This window comes from Alosa sapidissima, chromosome 2 (assembly GCF_018492685.1).
Source record: "Alosa sapidissima isolate fAloSap1 chromosome 2, fAloSap1.pri, whole genome shotgun sequence".
In the NCBI taxonomy this organism is placed as follows: domain Eukaryota; kingdom Metazoa; phylum Chordata; class Actinopteri; order Clupeiformes; family Clupeidae; genus Alosa; species Alosa sapidissima.
In genome coordinates this window covers 6877695-6899968 of record NC_055958.1, presented here as the reverse complement: position 1 = coordinate 6899968, position 22274 = coordinate 6877695, and the positions used below count along the sequence as shown (strand labels likewise).

Here is a 22274-nt window from a genome sequence, read left to right as displayed (position 1 = left end):
CTGTTTGTGACCGTCCAGCAGCAGCAGCAGACAGGACAAGCGAGCCTCTTTGTGAGACACACAAGCTTCCTTTGCAGGCCCCCCGGCCGAGCAAATAGAGCAAACTCTCAAAAACGACGAATCCAAAACAAGTTTGCCCCTGTGTGAGGGGGAGCGTAAAGAGAGGGGGGGGTGGAGTGTCATTCACGTTGAGTATGGTGTTTGTGTGTCCCTTGGACAGACTCCATAGATGGGGAGAGGCGAGCCTTTCTTCATTCACGGAGGAGGAGATGAACACTGACGGTTAGTTAGAGCATCGGCGATCGGGTTGCGTGTGCATTGAGGGCCAGCGCTTAGACATGCCACGTCAGGCCTCAGCTGTGTACTCCCGCACAGCAGATTCCAATTACCGACCCCTTTGTCATTTGGATATTACTCAAATGGCATCATACCCCTCAAACAGTGACCCGAAGAACGAAAATAAAACGCAACTGTTGAGTTTGCCTCTTTTGTATTGTCCTGTGCGTCGGAGATCGAGGACCACGATGCCAATACTGACCTTTTCTGTCGCTGCCCTGATCTTTTTACTGTTACTATAAACCGCTGTAAAAAAACAACAAAAAAATCTGTGCAAGGGATGGAAATATTCTTGGAAACTTTTAGTGCTTTTCCAACATAAATATAGCTTGCAGCTGTTCAAAGCTGCGCGTAGTGGACGTAGGAAGAGGAACATTTCAGAGACATGCTGAGAGAGGGAGTTTCATGTTTGAATAAGGGAAATCCAAGCCTTCTATAGCTCAATAAATCTCTTTTATTCCTCTAAGTGCTCTCAGACAGCACTGTGCTAAGGCTTTCCTTTGACCAGGGAAGCACACCCACATAAGAAGTCTCATTGTGCCACTTTATTTTGGGGGGACCATTTTGTCGACCAATTAGGTACATAAATACGTGGTTATTTACCAAAAAATTAAACGGGATATTGGACAGGGGGAAGGCGGAGGTGGACGAGGAGGGGGACGCCATGGATGTTTTGCAGGAACAAACACTTCATGAATGCACCTGGCGTATTTCAGCCGACAGAACAGGAATCTGTTGTGTGGCGTGTGTGTGCTGCTCGAGGCCTTCTAACTCCCCTTGGGGTCTAAGGAGAGCGAGAGCGGGGGTGGGGGGGATGGACGGAGCGGTAGCAAGGGTCAGAAGGGAGGGCCGCAGTCGCACCGGTGTATGGTTCAATTACATATTTAATAAATCATGCTTTTCAGCGTCTGGCCTTCCGTACACATCCTGATACACGGACCGCAGCACACGGACCCACATTCCAGGATAGGGGTAGAGGAGGGGGAAGGGGTCGGGTGGAGGTGGAGAATTTGCACCATTTTCCGAATTCTCAGTGTGACTCCATCCTGCCCGATCTCCTCCACAAGGGCCCTCCTGCTCGGCGGAGGAGATCTTCGGGTGAGAGAGCACCTACTTTCCCAGCATTCAGCACCACACACACACACACACACACACACACACACACACACACACACACACACACAGGAGCTCCACAGACTAAATTCACTGGGGCATGTCTTAAAGCATTAACCTGCAGGGATTACTCCCCCCACCCACCTGGTCTTTGTCGTTGTTGATTTTAGAGGCACTCTTACAGGGCACCCTTGTGAGCGGCCTAACTAGACAGTAAATAAATATGTTCTCCTGATCTACATGACTTGGAGTGGACATCGGTGGTGAAACAGCGTGAAAGTGCACTCTTTAAGCGACTCTGCCATGAATGGATACAAACTGATTTGAAAAACACTTCAGGCTTGCTCTAAAACAACACCAAACCGCCCCAAAATGTTAATGTTATTTTTCTTATGTTGGCCACAGGAAACTTTCCCCTTCCATGACACTGGTCCCAGGTGTATGAGTGTATGTGTGTGTGTGTGTGTGTGTGTGTGTGTATAATATGAGACTGTGAGAGCGTGTGTATATGTGTGTGTGTGTGTGTGTGTGTGTGTGTGTGTGTGTGTGTGTGTGTGTGTCTGTGTGTGAGAGAGAGACTGTGTGTGCGGTGTGTATATGTGAGACTGTGAATGTGTGTGTGTGTGTGTGGTGTGTGACTCACCTCCTCTGGGCACAGCTCGTGGGTGCAGCTCATGAAGTGCGTACAGAGCAGGGGGAAGGAGATGGAGTAACGCGACTGCGACGGCAACTCCAAGCACTGCTGGAACATCTTCTCAAATGCGCGACTGTAAAAGCTATCAGGCAAACCCCAAAGACACAGACAGACAGATAGGGAAAGACAGATAGATAGATAGATAGATAGATAGAGACCGAGGACAGATGACAGAGAGAAAGAAAGAAAGAGAGAAAGAGAGGGTGGGGAGGGGGGTTGAGATGAATGTACTGGCAACTCGTCTTTTCTTTCCAATCTTATCTGTCCAAGCTCGCCTATACACATCCTGTCCAGACAGCTTGCCAGAACCCTCCAAACAGACACAACAGACAGTTGCTAAGTGAGCTTCTGGCAATCAAATATAAGGGCTTGAAAGGCCTTTTTATGCAAGCAATTAACCAGAGGGGAATTACCGTAAACGGCTTTTATTTGACAAGGGGACAGCCGTGTGGGGAGCCACTTACCAGAAGATGGAGAGATCCGAGGTTTCCACCAGCATCTCCACCAGCGAGTCCACCATCTTGGTGTGGAAGATGATGGTGTTGAGCATCTTGCCCAGCTCCCGGTGGTCAGCGAGGCCCAGCGAGGCCTTGGACACGCTGGTGTAGGCCTGCGGAAACATGCACCGTTAGCCACGTCGACGTTAACCGAGCCGACCTAGTCGAGCCAAAATGTGTCCCGTGAACTCTACGGAGGGCTTGGAAAAACAAAACAAGAAACAACGAAAAATTATCTGGCCTAGACTGCACCAGGAGAAAAACCTCAGGCAATAAAGAGAATCCGATCCAAATGGAAATTGGACTTCGGGGTTTAGAGGCAAACGTGTGGTTTGATGCTCCACCATATCGTTAACTTCTGAGGACGTTTTCTGGGAAGTATTCTGTTTTTTAACTTGATACTGTTGATTCAGACAATGGCCAAGCTACACAGTTTCCTTCCCTGAGACGTGGGATAAAATGAAGACAGTATGCAAAACACTGGTGTTGTGGGGCGAAAGAGCACTTTGAAGAAGTGAGGTACATTAGAGGGGCCCGGCCACCGCTCTGCAGCTACACATAGCTTCTACCAGCCCACAGAGTGATTTCTGGGCTGACAAAACAGCTGCCCGAGCCTGTACAATCCTTGACCTGGGAGAATCTGACGAAGATCCTGAAAATACGGCATGAAATGCCTTTAAAACACACACACACACACACACTTTTTTCCCCTTTCCGTCTCTCTTGGAAGTGCAGACCACTACGCGAGTGTGCGAGAACGCTGTGAAAGCGTTGACTTTTTGAAGCGCGGCCCTCTCCGCTTTCATCATCTAAACTGCTGCCAAGTCAAAGAACAGCCTGTGCCAGGATGGTACCACACGCCACATAAAGACATTCAGCAGGTGCTAAACTCACAAAGCCTGCGGTTCAAGAGTCAAGGGCAGGACAATAAACATACCAGAAGGCATTAAAGTCAAATTAAGAGTGAGGAAAAAGGAGAGCGCTGAAATACATGGCATATTTTTAGACTCCCCACCCCTGCTTACTCTATAGACTGTTGGTGGCATAATTTGTCTCGGTCAGGCAGCCCTTTAAGCTTAAGGAAATCCTTCACTTCAGATAGACAGACATGAACTGAATGAACTGAGATGAGGGGGTGGGGAGGTTGGGTAACTGTCCTTCTCATATTGTTAACGGCTCGGCCATCACCCCCCGCGAGAGGACTGTTGGACTAAACGAGAAACGCAAACGCACACACAGAAAAAAATACATTTCCATGGCCAAAATTGCTCCAAAAAACAAAAACAGAGCAGGATTCTTGAGCCGCGACGATGGTTTCCATGGGATTATGTCTCTGAGCAGAGCTCTGAGGAGAATATGAATGTGTGCCTTCTGACCAAAGCATGGTTGTGTAACAGATAAAGATTCTTCTCCGACCAAAACATGTGGACTTAATGGCAACTGGTTTCAATATGGGAGTGTGTGTGTGTGTGTGTGTGTGTGTGTGTGTGTGTGTGTGTGTGTGTGTGTGTGTGTGTGTGCTGGGGGGGGCAACAAAGAGTTCTCTGACATTTAACTCGAGGGCTTATTTTTAGGACGTGACAAAAGAAATGAAAAATGTATGGCACACACACACTGCTGCGTGCCGTCGCACACATGTGCACACTTCTGTCAGCTGCTCCATAACCAGCTGTTTAAATACTTCCAGAATTTGCTCAGGCCCAGCAAACAGTGAACGCGAGTGTGCACACGCGGCAAATAAACGTCTGCGCTTTCCGCCGGGTTTGTGTCTGCGCCGTGTATCTCACAAAAGGAGGGGTGGGGTGGGGTGGGGATGGGGTCGGCTGTGAAAGAGGGAAGCTAGTCGAGAAAGCTTTCAGGACTTGAGAAAATAGTTGTTCAGCTGTAAGAACAGTTCCCATTGCATGCATGGCAGATTTTCTCCTCGCACTCTCAGAACCTCCCTTCCGCCCCCCCCCCCCTTCTGCACCCCTCGACAACCACCCCACCACCATCACCACCGCCACCACCACGGACCTCTCCACCCATCCCTTCTTCCCTTCTTTGCCTCTAGTCTCCACCGAAAAACCTAAAACTGAGGAATCTCCTCCAAGCGGGAGTGGGACGCGCCCACGGAGATCAAACGCTAGTTCGGGGCCTGGAAGCGAACACGGGTGTGGCGCGTCGGGAACAACGCTGTGGGCGCGCTCAGCCGGACGCGGAGACGGGTCACGGGGAGCGCAGCGGATCTGTGGCATCGCCGGGAACGCCGCTACCGCTAGCCCAGTTCCGTAAACCCAGGTCCGAGCCAGTACCGCACTCCACAATAATGAGCCGCTTATGCTTGGTCTCGGTCGTGATGAAAAGGCTGGGGCAACGGTTTAAATAATCAGACCCGGGCCTTCAAAAAGGACTGTGGTTTTCACCCCAAACGTTTCTCGGGGCCAAAGCCCTGCGTGTCCCGGGGCTGATCCGCCATAATATCTTGTGTATCCAAACTCTCCACCCCTGACACAACTCCGCTCTGGACGCCATTCGTCGTCGTGTGACCAGCCTCGCGTTGCGTACACAACCCCGAACAAAAAAAACAAAACCTGACAGTCATTTATCACCAATGACGAGGGCCATGTGTCGTGTTCGTGTTGAAGAACATCTTTTCCCCATTAAAACCTTGGAGGGGGAAGTTCATCCTCTCTGTGAGGCCTCACACTGCACTCGCTGGCCCAGAGAACTGAGTGCTGGCAGGGCTCGCATGTCGAAGGCCACGGCCTGGTCGCCGGCGCAGTCTGGTGTGGTGTGGTGTGGTGTGGTGCAGTTCGGTGTGGTCTGGACCGGGGAACGGGGTGACAGTCAGGGCAGTCGAGGGGCCAAGGGGAAAAGGGACACCAGCACTACCGGCCATCATGTCCACCTATCCCCCAAAAGGTCAGGGCTCAGGTTGCTCGTGGTGGCTTACCTGCAATCTGAACCAGTCCAGCCTCATGCCCCTGAAATCAAACACCTCTCCGTCCTCCACTGAAAGAGAGAGAAAGAAAGGGAGAGAGAAGATGAAAGAGAGGGAGGGGGTTACATGGGGGTTACAACTTAACACATTGCTGCTAACTGACAACAGTTACACTTGAACAGACTTAAGCATAGTGGCATTTACTCAATTCATTTCACATCTTGGTTGATTAGAAGACAAAGGCAAACTGAAAGTCTGTGTTGGCACCACTGTGAAATGGGATTGAAAATGAATTATTAATCATCATCAAAAAACAAAAACAACATTTTTGTCCCAAGATAAAAGAGCGAAGCTTAATTTCATTTAATTGAACTTAATTTAAGATGAAGATGACATGCAGATCCTTGAATAGAAAGACAATAAAGGGATGAAGAAAGAAAGAAAGAAAGAAAGAAAGACAGAAAGAAAGAAAGAACATGAGGAACACTAATAAGAGAGTAGTCCAGTGACATTGAGAGATGAAAGAGTGAGTACCTTGCTTCACACTGAGAGAAGTCATGGTGTTCACAAAGGAGGACATGATGATGGACTCATCCTCAGGGCAGACAGACAGGTTCTGGAAGGGAAGCAGAAGGGGACAAACAGAACAGTCTGTGACCCAAAGGCCTCTGCAAATCGGCTAAATTCACACTACCATCTCTCTCAATGAGTATCCAGCACACGGCAACGGCTGAGACAATGTCAAAATACTTGGGCTCCATCTACTGGCCAGGCCCGGTACTATCACCTAGCGCTGTCACTCACAACACAATTAGACAAAACGCCACTCTGGCTCAGCTAGAGATCAACAAAACATCCCCAAGGCACACTAAAATGTCATCCCAAACACATGGCTAAAGATAAAAGCTATTGCTTCAGGGATGCGACTTACACGGTTTCCCATCCACAGCTGTGTTGGAGACGATAACCGTAGGGCACTCACCTGCACCAGCTCGTTCAGGACCACAGCGTCGAACCCAGACAGGTACTGCACGTAGTACCTCTGCATGACTGGGCCGTACTTTCGCACGTGGGCCCTCAGCTCCTCCATATAAAAGATCAACTCTGCAATGTGCCTGAGGGACACACGCAGACGCACGCACACACGCACACAGCGGTACACATTGAGCATGGATTCCTCGTCCAGTGATGCGAGGAAGGGGGGGGACACAACAACAACAAAGTGTTCTGAAAATACAGGTTTTTCTACCGTGACTCATCCCCCCCCCAGAACAACCAGACAGTTTATTACAAATCATTAGTTCCACCTCTTGGTTCAGGAACAGGGCTGATTTACAATGGACACGCAAAGTCAGATGGCTCTTACTGTACATAAACAATGCCAGGGTTAACTGCAGAAGCATAGGGACGCAATGCTGCTGTTCTGCATGTTTACAATAATAAATGTTTACATACATATCATATATTTTATCTATCTACAGTAAGTAACCGTAAACTGAAGTACAACGCTTTGAATTCCATTTCATATGTTCAACAGTTTACAGTTCTGCACAGACTTTGCGTTTTCGCAAGGTGTATTCAGGAGTTTCCGACCGAAGACAGGGAGAAAGAGAGAGAGCGTGTGAGAGGGGAAGATGGGAAGGCGCGGGATTCTTACTTATCGATAAAATCATCTGTGCTCTTCTTCTGGATGTTGTCTGCGTGCCTGAGCAGCCATATGATCTCATCTCGGGCAAAGGACAGGGCCATGAAAACAAACAGCGCCTGGCAACATACAGACACGCGCGCACACGCACACACACACACACACACACACGCACACGCACACGCACACACACAGAAAAAAGAGAATGACAGTGAGCAAAGAACTTGCTTGTCTCCTTCAACCCACTGATATACACACGACAGACATACCGAACCTAAAATGTGAACAGAAGCGGAACATTGCGATACCTTTGGGCCCAGCAGGCCGGGCTGATCGGCCAACACCGTAGCCAGCTCCTTGAGGGCGGACCGCAGGAACTTACGGCGCTCTCGGTGCATGGAGCCCCTTTAAAGAAAACGATAACACAAAACACGTTGGTGAAACATTTGACAGTTGAAATTCAGGCCGAGTCCCCAATTGACAGAAAAATATGCGAGTCTGTCCAGCTGGCAATGCAATATGCAACAGATGTACTTACGCGTGAGAAAGGGCCGATTCTTTGCACTCTCGTATGTCATTGACACGTTTGTTGTAGCTGGAGAGGGGAAAAAAATAACAGATTATAAATGAAATGCAAACCAGAGTGTGTTTATTTTGAGCAAAGAAAAGTTTGATCTATGGTACAACTGCAAGGTTCCCTCAATAAACATCTGCTTACTGTTCTGAATTAGATTATGTGGAACTATGTGTGTGAGTGTGTGGGAGACAACAGAGAGAGCGACAAAGACAAAAATAGAATGCATGTGTGTATCAAAGTAATGGAGTGAGTATGTGTGCATGTTTGTGTGTGTTTTTGTTTGTGGGAGTGTATGTGTCTGTGTATATATGTGTGTGTTTGTTTGTATGCGGACTGTGTGTGTGTGTATGAGTGTGGTCTTGCCCTTGGTGGAAGGCCTTACCCGCGGAGGTTGACGAAGAGGTCCTCGGCGGCCTTGTGGATATGAAAGACCTCGTCTCTGAAGAGGCAGAGGCACGAGCTGCTCTGCAGGGCCAGCTTCCACAGGCTCAGCGCCGCTGGGTCACTGTTTAGGGTGCCGTGGCACAGCAGGAACCCGACTGAAAGACGGGAGACGGACGGACGCACGCACGCACGTACGCACACACACACACACACACACACACACACACACACGCACACACACGCACGCGCACACACGCATACAAAACACAAAACACACACACACAAACAAACAACCACACACACAAATGCATGCACACATGCATACAAACACAAACACACACACAAAAAAACAGTTTAACATTTCTCACCAAAGTACAATGAGCAATTCAGTAATACACTGTCAAGATGGTAGGCATGGGCCAAATGATTCTATTCCGGGAATCAGTTCTTTCAGTTCCCTTCACCTTCACAAATCGTTCGTTTGATTCGTTCTTTCAGTTCCTTTCAGCACCGTCTTGGTTGTCTTAAGTCAAATATCCTTTAAAACACCATCTCATATGGTGTGTTACATCATTTATGTAAATATCAAGCTTAATATTAAGCACAAAAGTGCCTTTTTTCATAAATATACTGAATGGAATTCAGTAAGAATCATATGGCGTTTTTCCAAGTTCTAGCGCTGGCAGGCAGGCAGGCACGTAAGTAAAGCCAGGCCTATCATTTGTTTACCCATAGCAACGCGGTTGCCACCAGCTGTAGTACTCTCATTCACGTTTTAGACTCAATCGCGATATACGGTCGAGGGAGATGAAGCTCTGTTCGTTTGTATCTTTTATTAGGTGACCATATTTTTGTATGTTAAAAAGAACCAGTTCTCTTGTTTTGGGAATCAGTTCTCGTCGTTCACCTTCGGGATTGATTCTTTCTGACCGAATCAGTCGCGAACTGCCCATGCCTACAAGATGGAGATCGATGCTTTGTTTGGGGTGATTTACCATTTAGCATGTTTCATGCAAATTAATATCATGTTCATGGAGGAGCTTAAGCCTTACAACACCCAACATAAAATGGGATACGGCAATCCCAAGTCAAAAAAAAAAAAGCCACCCAGGTACGACAGAAGTCCAAATGAGGACATCTGCCTAACCCACGGGTAACAGAGATCTGTATATTATCACCACCAGTGACGTACCCTGATGACAGCAGACTGAAACAGACATGTTGTCCAGAAGTGTTTAAAGCACAAACTTACACACAATCCACTTCTCCATGGCGTCCAAGGACAGGTATTCACAGGGCATCTACAACAAACATAAGAGCAAAGCGTTAGGTTCATCTCAGACACCTTTGGGGCTCGTTCAGCTCATCATTGGGTCTGCTCTCTGACCCTCACTGGGAATTTAGACAGGGGGAGCGTTTTTCAAGGGTTTTTCAGACGCCCGCCTGACACCTGTCTATTGTCAGCAACAAAATTCCATTAAAATCAGAGTATCAATTTACGCTCGTATTACAGCAGTTAAAAGTAGAGGTATATATATATACATATTTTTATGCTTAACTTCTAATTTTAGATTATATATGAAGCATACACATAGAGAAACACGGGGTTAAACACATTGTTACGTCACCTTAAGAGACAGAGGCAACGTTTCACTCTTGCTTATGGTTTTGCTTGCTGTGTAGATTCCCAATAAAAATACATACGCTTTACGGCGGACGCCAGACGGGCAAGATGTGCAGGGCAGGCAATACATTGGTCTGTCCTTCATGCACCAGCAGTAAGCACAACTGGTCAAGTACCCTTTTCCCCCACATGGGGTCACAATTTCACCACATGGTATAAACTCAATCAATTTTGTTAAGCAAATATGTTGTCACTGCTTGTCAGCAATGAAAATGCTAGTGATCTGCAGCCTACAAGCTCTTATTACACTAAATTTGAGGCACTGTTTGTTCTTCATAGCACTTGGTCAAATAGCTTTTTGAATCATTGTCAGTGCAGATGGATGATGTGTTCATTAGATCTGGGTTCATTTGATAATTAAGAAGAAAGAATTTCAATTCTAGCCAGACCAGTTCCTGAGTATGAAAACAAAAAATGAAAAACAAAAACAAAAAAACTGCATTGTGTAAGTGAACAGTATAACCTCCTTACAGATGCTAGCCAAACTTTTAAAGGGTTTGACAGTTTATGGTCATACATTTATCTTGGATAGTATTTAAGAATAATTATTAAGATTGCATGTATGTGTGTGGGGGTGGGTGGGGGTAGGGAGGGGGGTGTTGAGTTGAGCATAAAAGTGTGCGCATTTGTATGTTTATGTTCTTCATGTTGAGTGTGACTGTGTGTGTGTGTGTGTGTGTGTGTGTGTTGTCCTCATCGTGTCTAACTGTGCAGGATTGAGTGAGTGTGTGAGTGTGAGAGTGTGTGTGAGTGTGTGTGTGTGTGTGTGTGTGTTGTCCTCATCGTGTCTAACTGTGCAGGATTGAGTGAGTGTGTGAGTGTGAGTGTGAGTGTGTGTGTGGTCCTCACCGTGTCTGACTGTACGGGGTTGTTTGAGTGTGTGAGCGTGAGTGTGAGTGTGTGTGCGCATGTGCCGTCCTCACCGTCTGACTGTGCGGGGTTGAGTGAGTGTGAGTGTGTGTGTGGTCCTCACCGTGTCCGACTGTGCGGGGTTGAATGAGTGTGTGTGCCGTCCTCACCGTGGCTGACTGTGCGGGGTTGAGTGTGTGTGTGTGTGTGTGTGTGTGTGTGTGTGTCGTCCTCACCGTGTCTGACTGTGCGGGGTTGAGCATAGTGCTGGGGGCGCTGATGAGGCTCAGCAGCTGAGCGTTCCTCCACTGGTCAGCGGACAGGTTGCGCCGAGGGTACACCATCTGCAGGGAGATCAGGGCGTCCGACAAGGACTGCAGCCACAAAAAAACACCACACACCCACCGATGAGTCAAGGCAAATGCACAATGAGTCTGGCAGGATGTGTCAAGTTGTAGTGCTGTGGTGCAATGCGGCCATCTCATTTCTCCTCACCTTTCCATGAGGGACAAACTCCTCCATCATCTTCTTAAATGGGTTTTCATAGTCCACAATCATCTGTCCAAGCCTGGGGTATTCTCTGTCACTGAAACCGAAAAACAGAGACACAAGCCATAAAATTGTGGGAATAAAAAAAAGAAAATAGTCTCTTACAACAGTGTTTCTCAAACTATGGGCAATGGACCGGCACAAAGTCTAATTATGCCCGGTGCTTCTGTCACACCTGATCATTTGCGGCACAAATGAATGGCATCATGAAACCGGCAACTGGCTCTGCTGTTTAAGTTATACAAAAGCTGGTAATTTGTTTGCTGCTTTTTTTTTCAAACAAAAACTTAATAAAAAGCATAATATTTTCTCCATTTTCCAATCAGTGTGTGATGCTTGCATGAAGACAGCTTCCCAAAACAATGGCTGCAGTCTAGACTGCTCCCATATCACTGATGCCATGGTTTTGGGGAGTTTTCATCATGCAACCATGCCGAGCAATGCACCGAAAGCACTGTAACTGCATTGGCAATTAGAATGAACCATCAGACATCAAGTGCATGTTTTCATTGAAAACTTTTTGTGAAAAATGTTTTAATTGTCTGACATGACCGGGCCTCAGGTGAAAGAAGTGTGAGACTTGAGGCCGTCTTACAACACTGTGACTAGAAAAAAAACATTTTGTAAACTGCATATCAGTATTGTCTATTAAATCATCACAAGCATGCTTCCATTACCTTGAGCCATGTGTCATTTCATGTGCGTAGTTGTAAAGGCCAATGATTGCTTTGCGTTCCTCGATTCGGGATAGCAGTATCATTAATGTAGTGTAGGTCACGACTAAGTCAAGGTAGTTCTTTGTGAGATCAAAATTTACAGTCTGTAGAGAAAAAAAAGGAGGACATGTAAAAATAGGGTTGTTTTGTAGAACTATGGTAGATATGCACAATTGTCATAGCAAAGATAATGTTTTATTTCAAAACAAAATTTCAAATACCGGTATTATTTTCAAGTATATACTTTTCATAGTACAATAATTTGTGCAGAATATTCAGGAAAACCTTGTTTAACATAAACATTAATGACGACATCTGCTCTATTTGAGTAAACATTGAAACTTTGTTAATTTTCTGCTTATTTCTGTTAAATGTTAACAATGAGGGAAATAGGGTTTTAGTCTCTGCTTACAATGTCAAAGAAAACTTGGCAAACGTCAATAGTGTTCAGCAGTTCACAAACATGGTCCTTGGAGAAAAAAAGAGAAATGACAGACAATTAGGAAACTTTTATTACATATAACATCTAGGATAAAGTAAGGTTATGTTACAGTATGAAATGTGCTCCAACTATCAATAAGGAAACAGATCCTAAAGGTTGCCTTCATCTAGTGTCAGTGAACACCCCAAGCAAGCTAGCAGACGTACTTCCTGCTTAAGTTGCATAGCAAGCCTTAAGTTTTAATCAATCATAGACTCAGAAAAAAATCAGGGATTGGCCTCCCAGGATGTCAATCAAAGTAAAAATAAAATCAATAGCTGAGTAGAGCTGAAGCAGTTTAGAAGAGAGGTTTGCTTTCAAATGTCTGGACAGCACTAGCTTCATAAGCAGGACTTTCACATTTGATCTTATGAATATGAACAAACACAAACAATTACAAACAATGATAAGGTATGGAAATCGAGAACCGGTTCCTATGGAGAACCAGTTCCATTGTATGAATCATCAAAGTTGTACGCCTCAGAGGTCACCGATTCCTTTCACGGATTCTTTTATATGTCATCATGCGTGATAAATCAACAACAGACCAGCAGTTGTACCAGTTTAATCAGTTTGTGTGCAAGTTTGGGTATAAAGTGTGGAAATTTGTCCACAGCTCCCCATAATTTGCACACTGATGGCTATAATAAAAAAAACTGAGACTAAATTATCATTTTGTGATCTTTTTACTTTGGGATAACAAGTATTTCAACCATGACTGTATTGGAATCTCATCAGCATTGATAAGCTGGCTTCATTGGATGGATAACGCTAACTAGGCTAAGATTAGCATAATTAATCACAGAACACTGCAGTGACATCATGCAGACCACATACTGTATCAAACATGCTTGACATTTGTTCTTCTAGGCCTATGATGCTTTCAAGGAGAGCAAACAGGATTCTAATGCAGTTCAGATGAAATAAAAGCGTGTGTTCCAATATTACAAATGTGTGCAGGTCTAATATTGAACTCTTCTGGATGCCCAGACCTATGAGTGTAGCCTGACATGCTTCTCATTCGGCAGAATAATTGGTAATTTTATATCGGTCTCCAACTTCCCTTCCCCTTATTCCCTTTAAAGGTGCTCCAAGCGATGTTACGCCATTTCTAAGCTAAAACATTTTTTCTCACATACAGCAAACATCTCCTCAACATCCACTAGCTGCCTGTCCGCTGAATACACTGTAAAAAAACGTGGTCTCTGTGGACTGCCCAGGCTCCAAAAACAGCAGCAAAAACAGCATGGTCCAGCCTGGACCATGAAACATAACAAACTCTTCCAGCCAATCACCGACGAGATGCGCGTTCAGGAGAGTTTCAGTTGCAAGGGAGAGAGGGGGAGGGAGGGGTGAGCTAGTTCTCTGTTTTGTTCAAAAGTCAACAGAAGTGACGTTACCCAACATCACTTAGAGCACCTTTAAGAGGTAATGAAATGCTAATGAATAGCTAATGAAATGTTACTAGGCATAATGTCCACTTTTCTGATGAGTTGTTTATTTCATTGTTTACTTTTGTATCTCTTTACCAAGAAAATGAGCATTGTAATATCTTCTAAAAGAGAAGATATTACAATCAGGAATCAAAAAGGAATTCAATTAAGAATGAGCAGAATAAATGACCAAAAAGTCCAAACACAAATTATTTAAGCCAATTAAGTGATGGTTGAACTATGAAACCAGATTTCTAAACCAAGGTTTAGATGCCTGTATTTTTTACAGTACGTAAAAAAAAAACATAACACAATTCAGTCTTACCTTAAATTCCATAACATCCACAAATGTGAAGTAGTACAAAGCTAGATTCTTTAGTATTTCAGACTTTTCTTTTTGTAGTTGTGCAAGCTGTTGCTGTGGAAGGAAAACAATGACGACAATGTAAATGCTGGTAAACAGAAAACCATACGACCATACAATGTTTTTTTATTGTAAATCCTGTCAGCAAGGTTCATTCACTATAGACTCATTAGTGGTCTAGAATGTCTCAACTTTGTCCATGTTGCAAACAAGACTAATTCACTGTGGTCGGCCAGAAGTATTCTCTAATCCTCTCTAAGGCCTGTGTCTACTGTGGGAGTCTGCATTTTGGAAAAACTACAGTATCACATAAATGTGTGCATTTTTATGAAAGGAAAAGACCTAAACAAAATTGTGATGGCCGTTTTAAAACGTGTAAATGTCAGTGAGCCCCGAGATTTCAAATACAAACATCAGGTTTGACGTTAAAATGAATGAACCTTGCATCAAGTCTTGACAAGCCCCCTATTCCTCTCCCTGTTGGTACTTGCATGAGATTTGCGACCACAGAACAAATATGCACTGCAAGAGACTCAATGGTCTCAACTTGGACACAGCCATTTGAACATCATGTTTTGTCATATTTGTCTTCGGTATTTTTATGTTTCGAATGCTTTATTTGTTGATAATTTGCTGGTATTGCTATACAATGGATCATGGCTATTTTAGTCTACCAGCTATGTTACTGAATGTTTGCCAGTGCATTGTTGAATGCTAAACGTTGTGTTCATTGAATTTAATGCATTGATAGAATGTGATAGCCGATCAGTCAATCAATGAACCCCATGTCAAACTGCAAAGTGGATGAGCCAGATTTGCATAAGGAATTCCAAGCATGTGCATCATGGTCTAAGAGGGTCCCTGGGAGCTACACTGTTAAAACATGAATCCTGTGCATGCAGTGCCTTTACACTGACACGCTTTACTTCACATGAGCTGTGTCCCCATCTCTTCCCTTGTAAAGCAGTACAGATTTGCCCTGGAACCAAGTTAGTATCTACTTCACTACACAAATCACTGCAAGTTCTCTATGTTAAAAAGGGCTATAGCAACCAAGAAATACCATCACTACCATTCAATGCTTTCAAGAAAGAGAGTGAGCATAATTTCTAGAAATACCCATTACATCCCTTTACTCACACACATAACACCCCATTTCAAAGTTTTACTAATGTAGTCTATAATTGGTTCAAGACAGAGAAAAAGAGTTTGCTGCAGTGTTCTCTTAATGCTTATTACAACATCCGCTGTACTCTTTTTCAATGAAATCACCTTGTTCCTGAACAGAAACTACACACTACATACAAAGAGAGTGTTGAGGGTCTAGAAAGGTATAGGCATGCAATTCCCTATTGAGGAATCTCAGAATAGACATTCAATAGTGATTTGGACTAGACTTGTATGTTATTAGTTAGCCTGTTGTTGACAATGGTCTGGATACCCCACAGCGTTAACGGTCATATCTCTCATTTTTGTGTTTCCTCTTATGAAATCAAAAGTGTTATTCTTAGATTCCTTTGCCCAGTATTTAAGATTGAATACAGATATATATGTGAGAACAACTAAAATGTTCAAACCCATGAGTAAGTGGTTTAAGGCGCTCAAACAAAGCAAATGGGCTCCGGTGGAGTCCAAAACTTACCAAAAAGAATAATCCAGAAAATAGCCATGTTAAGCATGCAAGAAAACAAAAATGCACAACATAAAAATACAAAACAACACAAAAAGAAAGAACTCAAACACAGTTAAACATGAGGAAGCTGTACGTCATTCCAAGTAGCAGTTTGAAAAAACATTTTAAAACACAAACACACAGCAGAGACTAAAAGTAGAAAGCTTAAAAAGAAGCATTTGTTTTTACACAGGAATGGTGACTGATAACTATTGAGACACACACACACAGAGAACAGACATGTTACACTGGAGTCATGAAATGCGTGTTTAAGAACACCATGATGGGATATTACTGGGCAAAAATCACAATCAGTTTTTGGCTTCGAGAGAGATTTGACAGAAGGACATAGTTTAGAGGAGGGGTGGGGGTTTAGGGTGGGGATGGGGCACCTTCATCATTAGAGGGTGTAGAGACAAACAGCAATGAAAGGGAGAGGCACTGAGCCTGGAGAGGGGATGATAAGACCAAAGAGTGAGGGAGAGAGCGTGTGTGTGTGTGTGTGTGTGTGTGAGCGAGAGAGAGATAAAGAGAATCAAAGAGAGATAGAACAGAGTTTAGGAAGAGGGAGAAAGAGAGAGGGAGGGAGGGAGAGAGAGATGGAGGGGGAGAGAGAGAGAGAGAGAGTCAGTCAGAGAGAGCCAGAGAGAAGAGTGAATTTCAGAGAGAGCGAGAGAGAGAGAGAGAGCCACCCCACACGCCTACATTCCTGTGTGAGGCCGTTTGCATCACACACACTGGTGGCTTAGAGGGGCGCAGAGGAGCGGAGCGACTGACTCAGACACACACACACACACACACACTCAGCAGCCGCTCCGCCACACACACACACACACACACACACACACACACTCAGCAGCCGCTCCTCCACACACACACACACACACACTCAGCAGCCGCTCCTCCACACACACACACACACACACTCAGCAGCCGCTCCTCCACACACACACACACACACACACACACACACACACACACTCAGCAGCCGCTCCTCCACACACACACACACACACACACACTCAGCAGCCGCTCCTCCACACACACACACACACACACACACACACACACACTCAGCAGCCGCTCCTCCACACACACACACACACTCAGCAGCCGCTCCTCCACACACACACACACACACTCAGCAGCCGCTCCTCCACACACACACACACACACACACACACACACACACACTCAGCAGCCGCTCCTCCACACACACACACACACACACACTGAGCAGCCGCTTCTACACACACACACACACACACACACACACACAGGTGGCTTAGAGGGGCGCAGAGGAGCGGAGCGACTGACTCAGACAGACAACTCCTCTCTGAGCCACACCACACACGCTCCTGAACCTGAAACACACACTCAGCAGCCGCTCCTCCACACACACACACACGCACGCACACACACTCACTCAGCAGGGCTCCGCTCCTCCACACACACACACACACACAGACTCACTCAGCAGCCGCTCCTCCACACACACACACACACACACTCAGCAGCCGCTCCTCCACACACACACATACAGACTGACTCAGCAGTCGCTCCTCCACACACACACACACACACAGACTCACTCACTCAGCAGCCGCTCCTCCACACACACACACACTCAGCAGCCGCTTCTCCACACACACACACACACACACACACACTCAGCAGCCGCTTCTCCACACACACACACACACACACACACACACACACACACACTCAGCAGCCGCTCCTCCACACACACACACTCAGCAGCTGCTCCTCCACACACACACACTGAGCAGCCGCTTCTCCACACACACACACACACACTCAGCAGCCGCTCCTCCACACACACACACTCAGCAGCTGCTCCTCCACACACACACACTGAGCAGCCGCTTCTCCACACACACACACACACACACTGAGCAGCCGCTTCTCCACACACACACACACACACACTGAGCAGCCGCTTCTCCACACACACACACACACACTGAGCAGCCGCTTCTCCACACACACACACTGAGCAGCCGCTTCTCCACACACACACACACACTGAGCAGCCGCTTCTACACACACACACACACACTGAGCAGCCGCTTCTCTCCACACACACACACACACACACACACACTGAGCAGCCGCTTCTACACACACACACACTGAGCAGCCGCTTCTCTCCACACACACACACACACACACTCAGCAGCCACTCCTCCACACACACTCCATCACTCAGTATACTCGCACAGCTCAATTTCACAAGCTGACTCTAAACATAGTCATTGTCACTGTCCTCCTTTAGCATAACTTGCTGAAACGTCGAAGCACAGTCATGGTCACCCAAATACAATGACACCTAATTACACAAGAGACACAGTAACTGACATTGATTTTTATGTCACTAAGAGGTGCATTTAGGCCTTCTCATCAGATGCCTCAAACACTGTTGATGACCAGGTCTCTCTGGACACTCTAGCACACATTGGCCTCTCTCATTGAATTGCCTGCACTGACATACTTGACGAACACTTACGTTGTTGTTACGTGTCTCGACGGCCGGGAACTTTCGGACGATGAACTTGACCGCGGACTCCAGGTTTTTGTCGATCAGGTACGAGGGCTTTGCTTTGGGGTCCCCGCATGCCTGTGATGGAGGAGAGAAGAAAGCGAGAGGGAGAGAGAGAGAGAGCGAGAGAGAGAGAGAAAAAGGGATAACTCAAAATGCTACAGCTGCCACTGACAAAATGGTAAACACAGAAAACATCCGACAGGCCAGAGATTACAAAAAATAAACAACTAAACAGAAGGAACATTTTCAGACGACAGGTGAACAGGATGAGAAGGCAAAGTGCAGGGAATTGATTTGAATTTGTCACAGCTAAAAAATGCAATGTAAAAGAGAGAGGAGAGAGAGAGAGATAGAAAGATAGAGAGAAAGAGAGAGATAGATAGATAGAAAGAGAGAGATAGAGAGATAGAGAGATAGATAGATAGATAGAGAAAGATAGATAGAAAAAAGGAGAAAGAAAGAAAAAGAGAGAATGAGAGATAGATAGAGATAGAAAGATAGAGAGAGAGATAGATAGAGAGAGAGAGAGAGATAGAAAGATAGAGAGAGAGAGAGAGACATGTTCTGTCGACGGACAAGGTGCTGCATGATAAGTTGGAGGGCAGTTAGTGAGACGGCAGTGCATGGGCGGATGCACTCCTACGGGTGGGGGGTGGGAGGGACAGAAAGGTGAGCCACTGGCCGGTGCGTTTGCCTTGGTCACTCTGTAAGCGGTGAGGGGCTTACAGAGGTTAGACGGGGCTAGAGGAAGTCGGCAGACGTGCAATTTGAGGTAGGGCGGTGTGTTGAATGATTACATGGTTAACATGATGCAAGGCATGCACCTACAGTATGCCTGGTAACACCTTCAAAAAGCGTCCTCCTAATGGTCAAATCAAATAAATCCTGAACTACACAACAATAGATGTCCATGCTGGGATATTCTATTTTATTGAATTACAGGGTACAAAACAAAAAGCTACTTTTATACATACTTCTAGGACTGATGTCTAGTTAGAGTTCCCATCATAACCCCATTAGAGTTTGTAACTAAAGGGCCTTCAGTGCGAGTAGCCTACAAAACAAAATGCCCAACAAAATTTCCAGAAAGTTCACTCCTTCAATTTTTTGGAACTCCACTGCTTACCAGCAAACACAAAAGCCTGGTTATAGCACTCCCACTGCCAAAACTGAATGAGAGGGTAATGGAGTATGGTAATACAACTGTAAGCAGTGGTAATTATCTGAAACATTTAAATACAAATATCATACAAATACAGAGGTCACCAATTAACTGTTACACCTGTAAAACAGAGGCATAAGGCTACTACATAAGTGCTTGCTACATAACTGCTAGGGTCAATAAATAATTCTACTAGCTGGGTGCTCTTTAAAGCTGTGTCTTAAAAAGTAAATAAAAATTCCAAAGACCCATAATAAGAGTAGCCTAGAGCAATCATGGAACCTACTACATTATGTATGCATGTGTACTGAACGTCAAAACAAACAAACACAAAACCAATAAATGGAAATAAATTAAAACAAACAAACAAATCAATTATAACAAATCAATCCCTGATAGCACTAACATACTTTTTTTTTTTTTTTTGGAGGGGAAAGGGGAACGGCCTTTTCTTTGAACTGTGCTACAGCATTGTGAGTTGATACAGAGTTTATGGGATCATGAGCTGGTAAGGAAAGCAGAAAAAAGGGGGTGGGGGAGACGGAGGACTGAGATTTCGGGGTGGGGAGGGGTGTAGGGAAGGTGAAAAGCTGTGCAAACCTTCCAAACTTGTCCTTGCTGGGGGGAAGCATTGTAACAGAAAGAGAGAAAATTACACATAAAACACAGGTTTCCAAATGTCTACCATGCATGTCTAACGTCCAAAATAAAGATTAGCTTTGGGAACTAATGTGTGAGTATATTTCTCCTCTTATATAACTACTGCATATATATATATATATATATATTTTGCTTTATAAGTCATTTGAAGATTCAGCTTAGTCAGTTGTTGTTACGGTCCTATAGCGGGTTTCGCATACAGGTAAGTTCTCATACAGGTAAGTTCTCCTTGAGAGGGACATTGTTGGGGTTACTGGGTGGCTATCTGTTAAAAGTGCTGCGAGGCGTTCCCAGAGCTAACATACACACCATGCAGAGTCCACTCCTCCAGGGGTAGGGAGACAGGAGGCTACTACAAGGATTCAAGTTTCACGTTTTTCAGAAAAGACCAGGAATTATGTGATTAGTTCAAAGGAAAAAATAGTCATGCAAGCCAAATAAATAAATAAATAAATAAATAAATAAATAAACAAAATTATTTTTAAAATTTAATTAAACAAGAAATGCAACATAAACCAACGTATTTCACAGCGGACTGTTTGAAACCAAATAAACTGAACCAAAAAAAAAAAAAAAAAAAGGATATTGAAACTGAATTTAACAGGGAATTAGAAAAGGAAAAAACACCAGGCAGATCAAATGTTGGAAACACCCCATGCAATATCTGCAGTGACAATTCCGCTACACGTTAGGTGGGCTCCCAACTCAACCTCGCTACAAAAAAGGGCAGCCAGTTGGATGATCCCACTACGGGAATACACCGGAACACAAAACATGTAAAGCTTTAGCAATGTCTGGATCACACAAGGTATCCGGGCACCACAAACTAGCATGCTAGCATGGGCCATAAACTAGCGGGCACCACAAACTGATCGGAGTGATCCGAGCTATCAAACACCTGAGTCTCACTAACAGTGACATCAACGGGCCATGGGTAGCCCAAATGTTTTCTCCACAATTAATTATGGCTCTGATCCGCAAGACTGCCATTCAGTGGAGACTTGCCCTGGGCCAACCAGAGAGAGCGAGAGATGGCTGGAAGTAACAGATTGAGGTCAAGGATATGCAGGACTTGGTCCTCATGAGACACACTCCCCGTGGCCTTTAGATGAAGTCTTGCAGAAAGGCTTCATACAGAAAGGTTAATGCCTGCCTATTGTTGTCGTTTAGCCTACCACACCATAAAAAATACATTGGCCTATATGAGGCACTGTCCAGGCTATGCATTGTATTTAGGCTATTGCATTGTATGTACTACTATGTGGGTCCACTAAACATGGTGCATCCTACTCTCAGTGAAAACCTAAAACACTGATATTTCAGTGCAGATCTTCAATGATACTTCCATGGCCATGGTGAATAAGACTCCCTTCCCTAGGGCTGGGTAGTTAGTCTAAATGCCAGTGAGATAAGCAACATGCACTTCCGCTCTTATTCTGAGGATTCCTAGTGTCATTTCCTGTGGAGTTTTTTTTAACTCCGCTCCCATATTCACATACGTCATTCTGGCACTAAACTATCTAATGATAACATTATTTCTCTGGGCAAAATGGTCATTGTATGCGCAAAATGCACTTCCTCCATTAAGCATGAATAGAACAGCGAGTTATAAATGTGGCAATGTTACATCAGAATGGTCCTAATCAACGATCTGGCTCTTTTTTTTTTTTTCAATCAAAGCATCTCATTTTTAAATGCTTTGATGAAATATCTCACTGGCTAAGGCAGGCAATGACTGAATGCAGGCAAACCACTTGATTTACAGCAACAACTGAATGAGATTGCTGCAATTTCCAATGCATCTAGACAGTGCTGATGTCAATGTCTTTACAGTTGCTAAGCAACAGAAAAACCTAAATGTAACGCTCTGCTCGCTCACGCTCTGCTGAAATGCCGACTCTCGTCCACATGGACCAGCCCTATCTGCAATCAAACAGCCCTGATTAACACGGCGGAATGCGGGGATGGGGCA

General features: G+C 45.1%; 1 protein-coding gene across 4 annotated transcripts in view; it reads right to left on the bottom strand.

The window, feature by feature from the left end:
• nckap1 (NCK-associated protein 1) overlaps positions 1-22274 on the bottom strand; it is a 40271-nt gene that overhangs the window by 15344 nt on the left and 2653 nt on the right. The window contains exons 2-18 of one of the 4 annotated variants that reach the window (XM_042067417.1): positions 20243-20260; positions 18445-18555; positions 14207-14299; positions 12380-12436; positions 11929-12071; positions 11198-11288; positions 10939-11076; positions 9422-9470; positions 8168-8324; positions 7747-7803; positions 7517-7613; positions 7221-7327; positions 6546-6678; positions 6098-6179; positions 5576-5634; positions 2608-2753; positions 2093-2225 (exon numbers count right to left, since the gene is read on the bottom strand). In XM_042067417.1, the coding sequence (XP_041923351.1) occupies positions 2093-2225; positions 2608-2753; positions 5576-5634; positions 6098-6179; positions 6546-6678; positions 7221-7327; positions 7517-7613; positions 7747-7803; positions 8168-8324; positions 9422-9470; positions 10939-11076; positions 11198-11288; positions 11929-12071; positions 12380-12436; positions 14207-14299; positions 18445-18555; positions 20243-20260 (1671 nt within the window). The remainder of the gene's footprint in view (positions 1-2092; positions 2226-2607; positions 2754-5575; positions 5635-6097; positions 6180-6545; positions 6679-7220; positions 7328-7516; positions 7614-7746; positions 7804-8167; positions 8325-9421; positions 9471-10938; positions 11077-11197; positions 11289-11928; positions 12072-12379; positions 12437-14206; positions 14300-18444; positions 18556-20242; positions 20261-22274) is intronic. The other 3 variants (XM_042067428.1, XM_042067433.1, XM_042067441.1) reach the window with 3 other exon arrangements.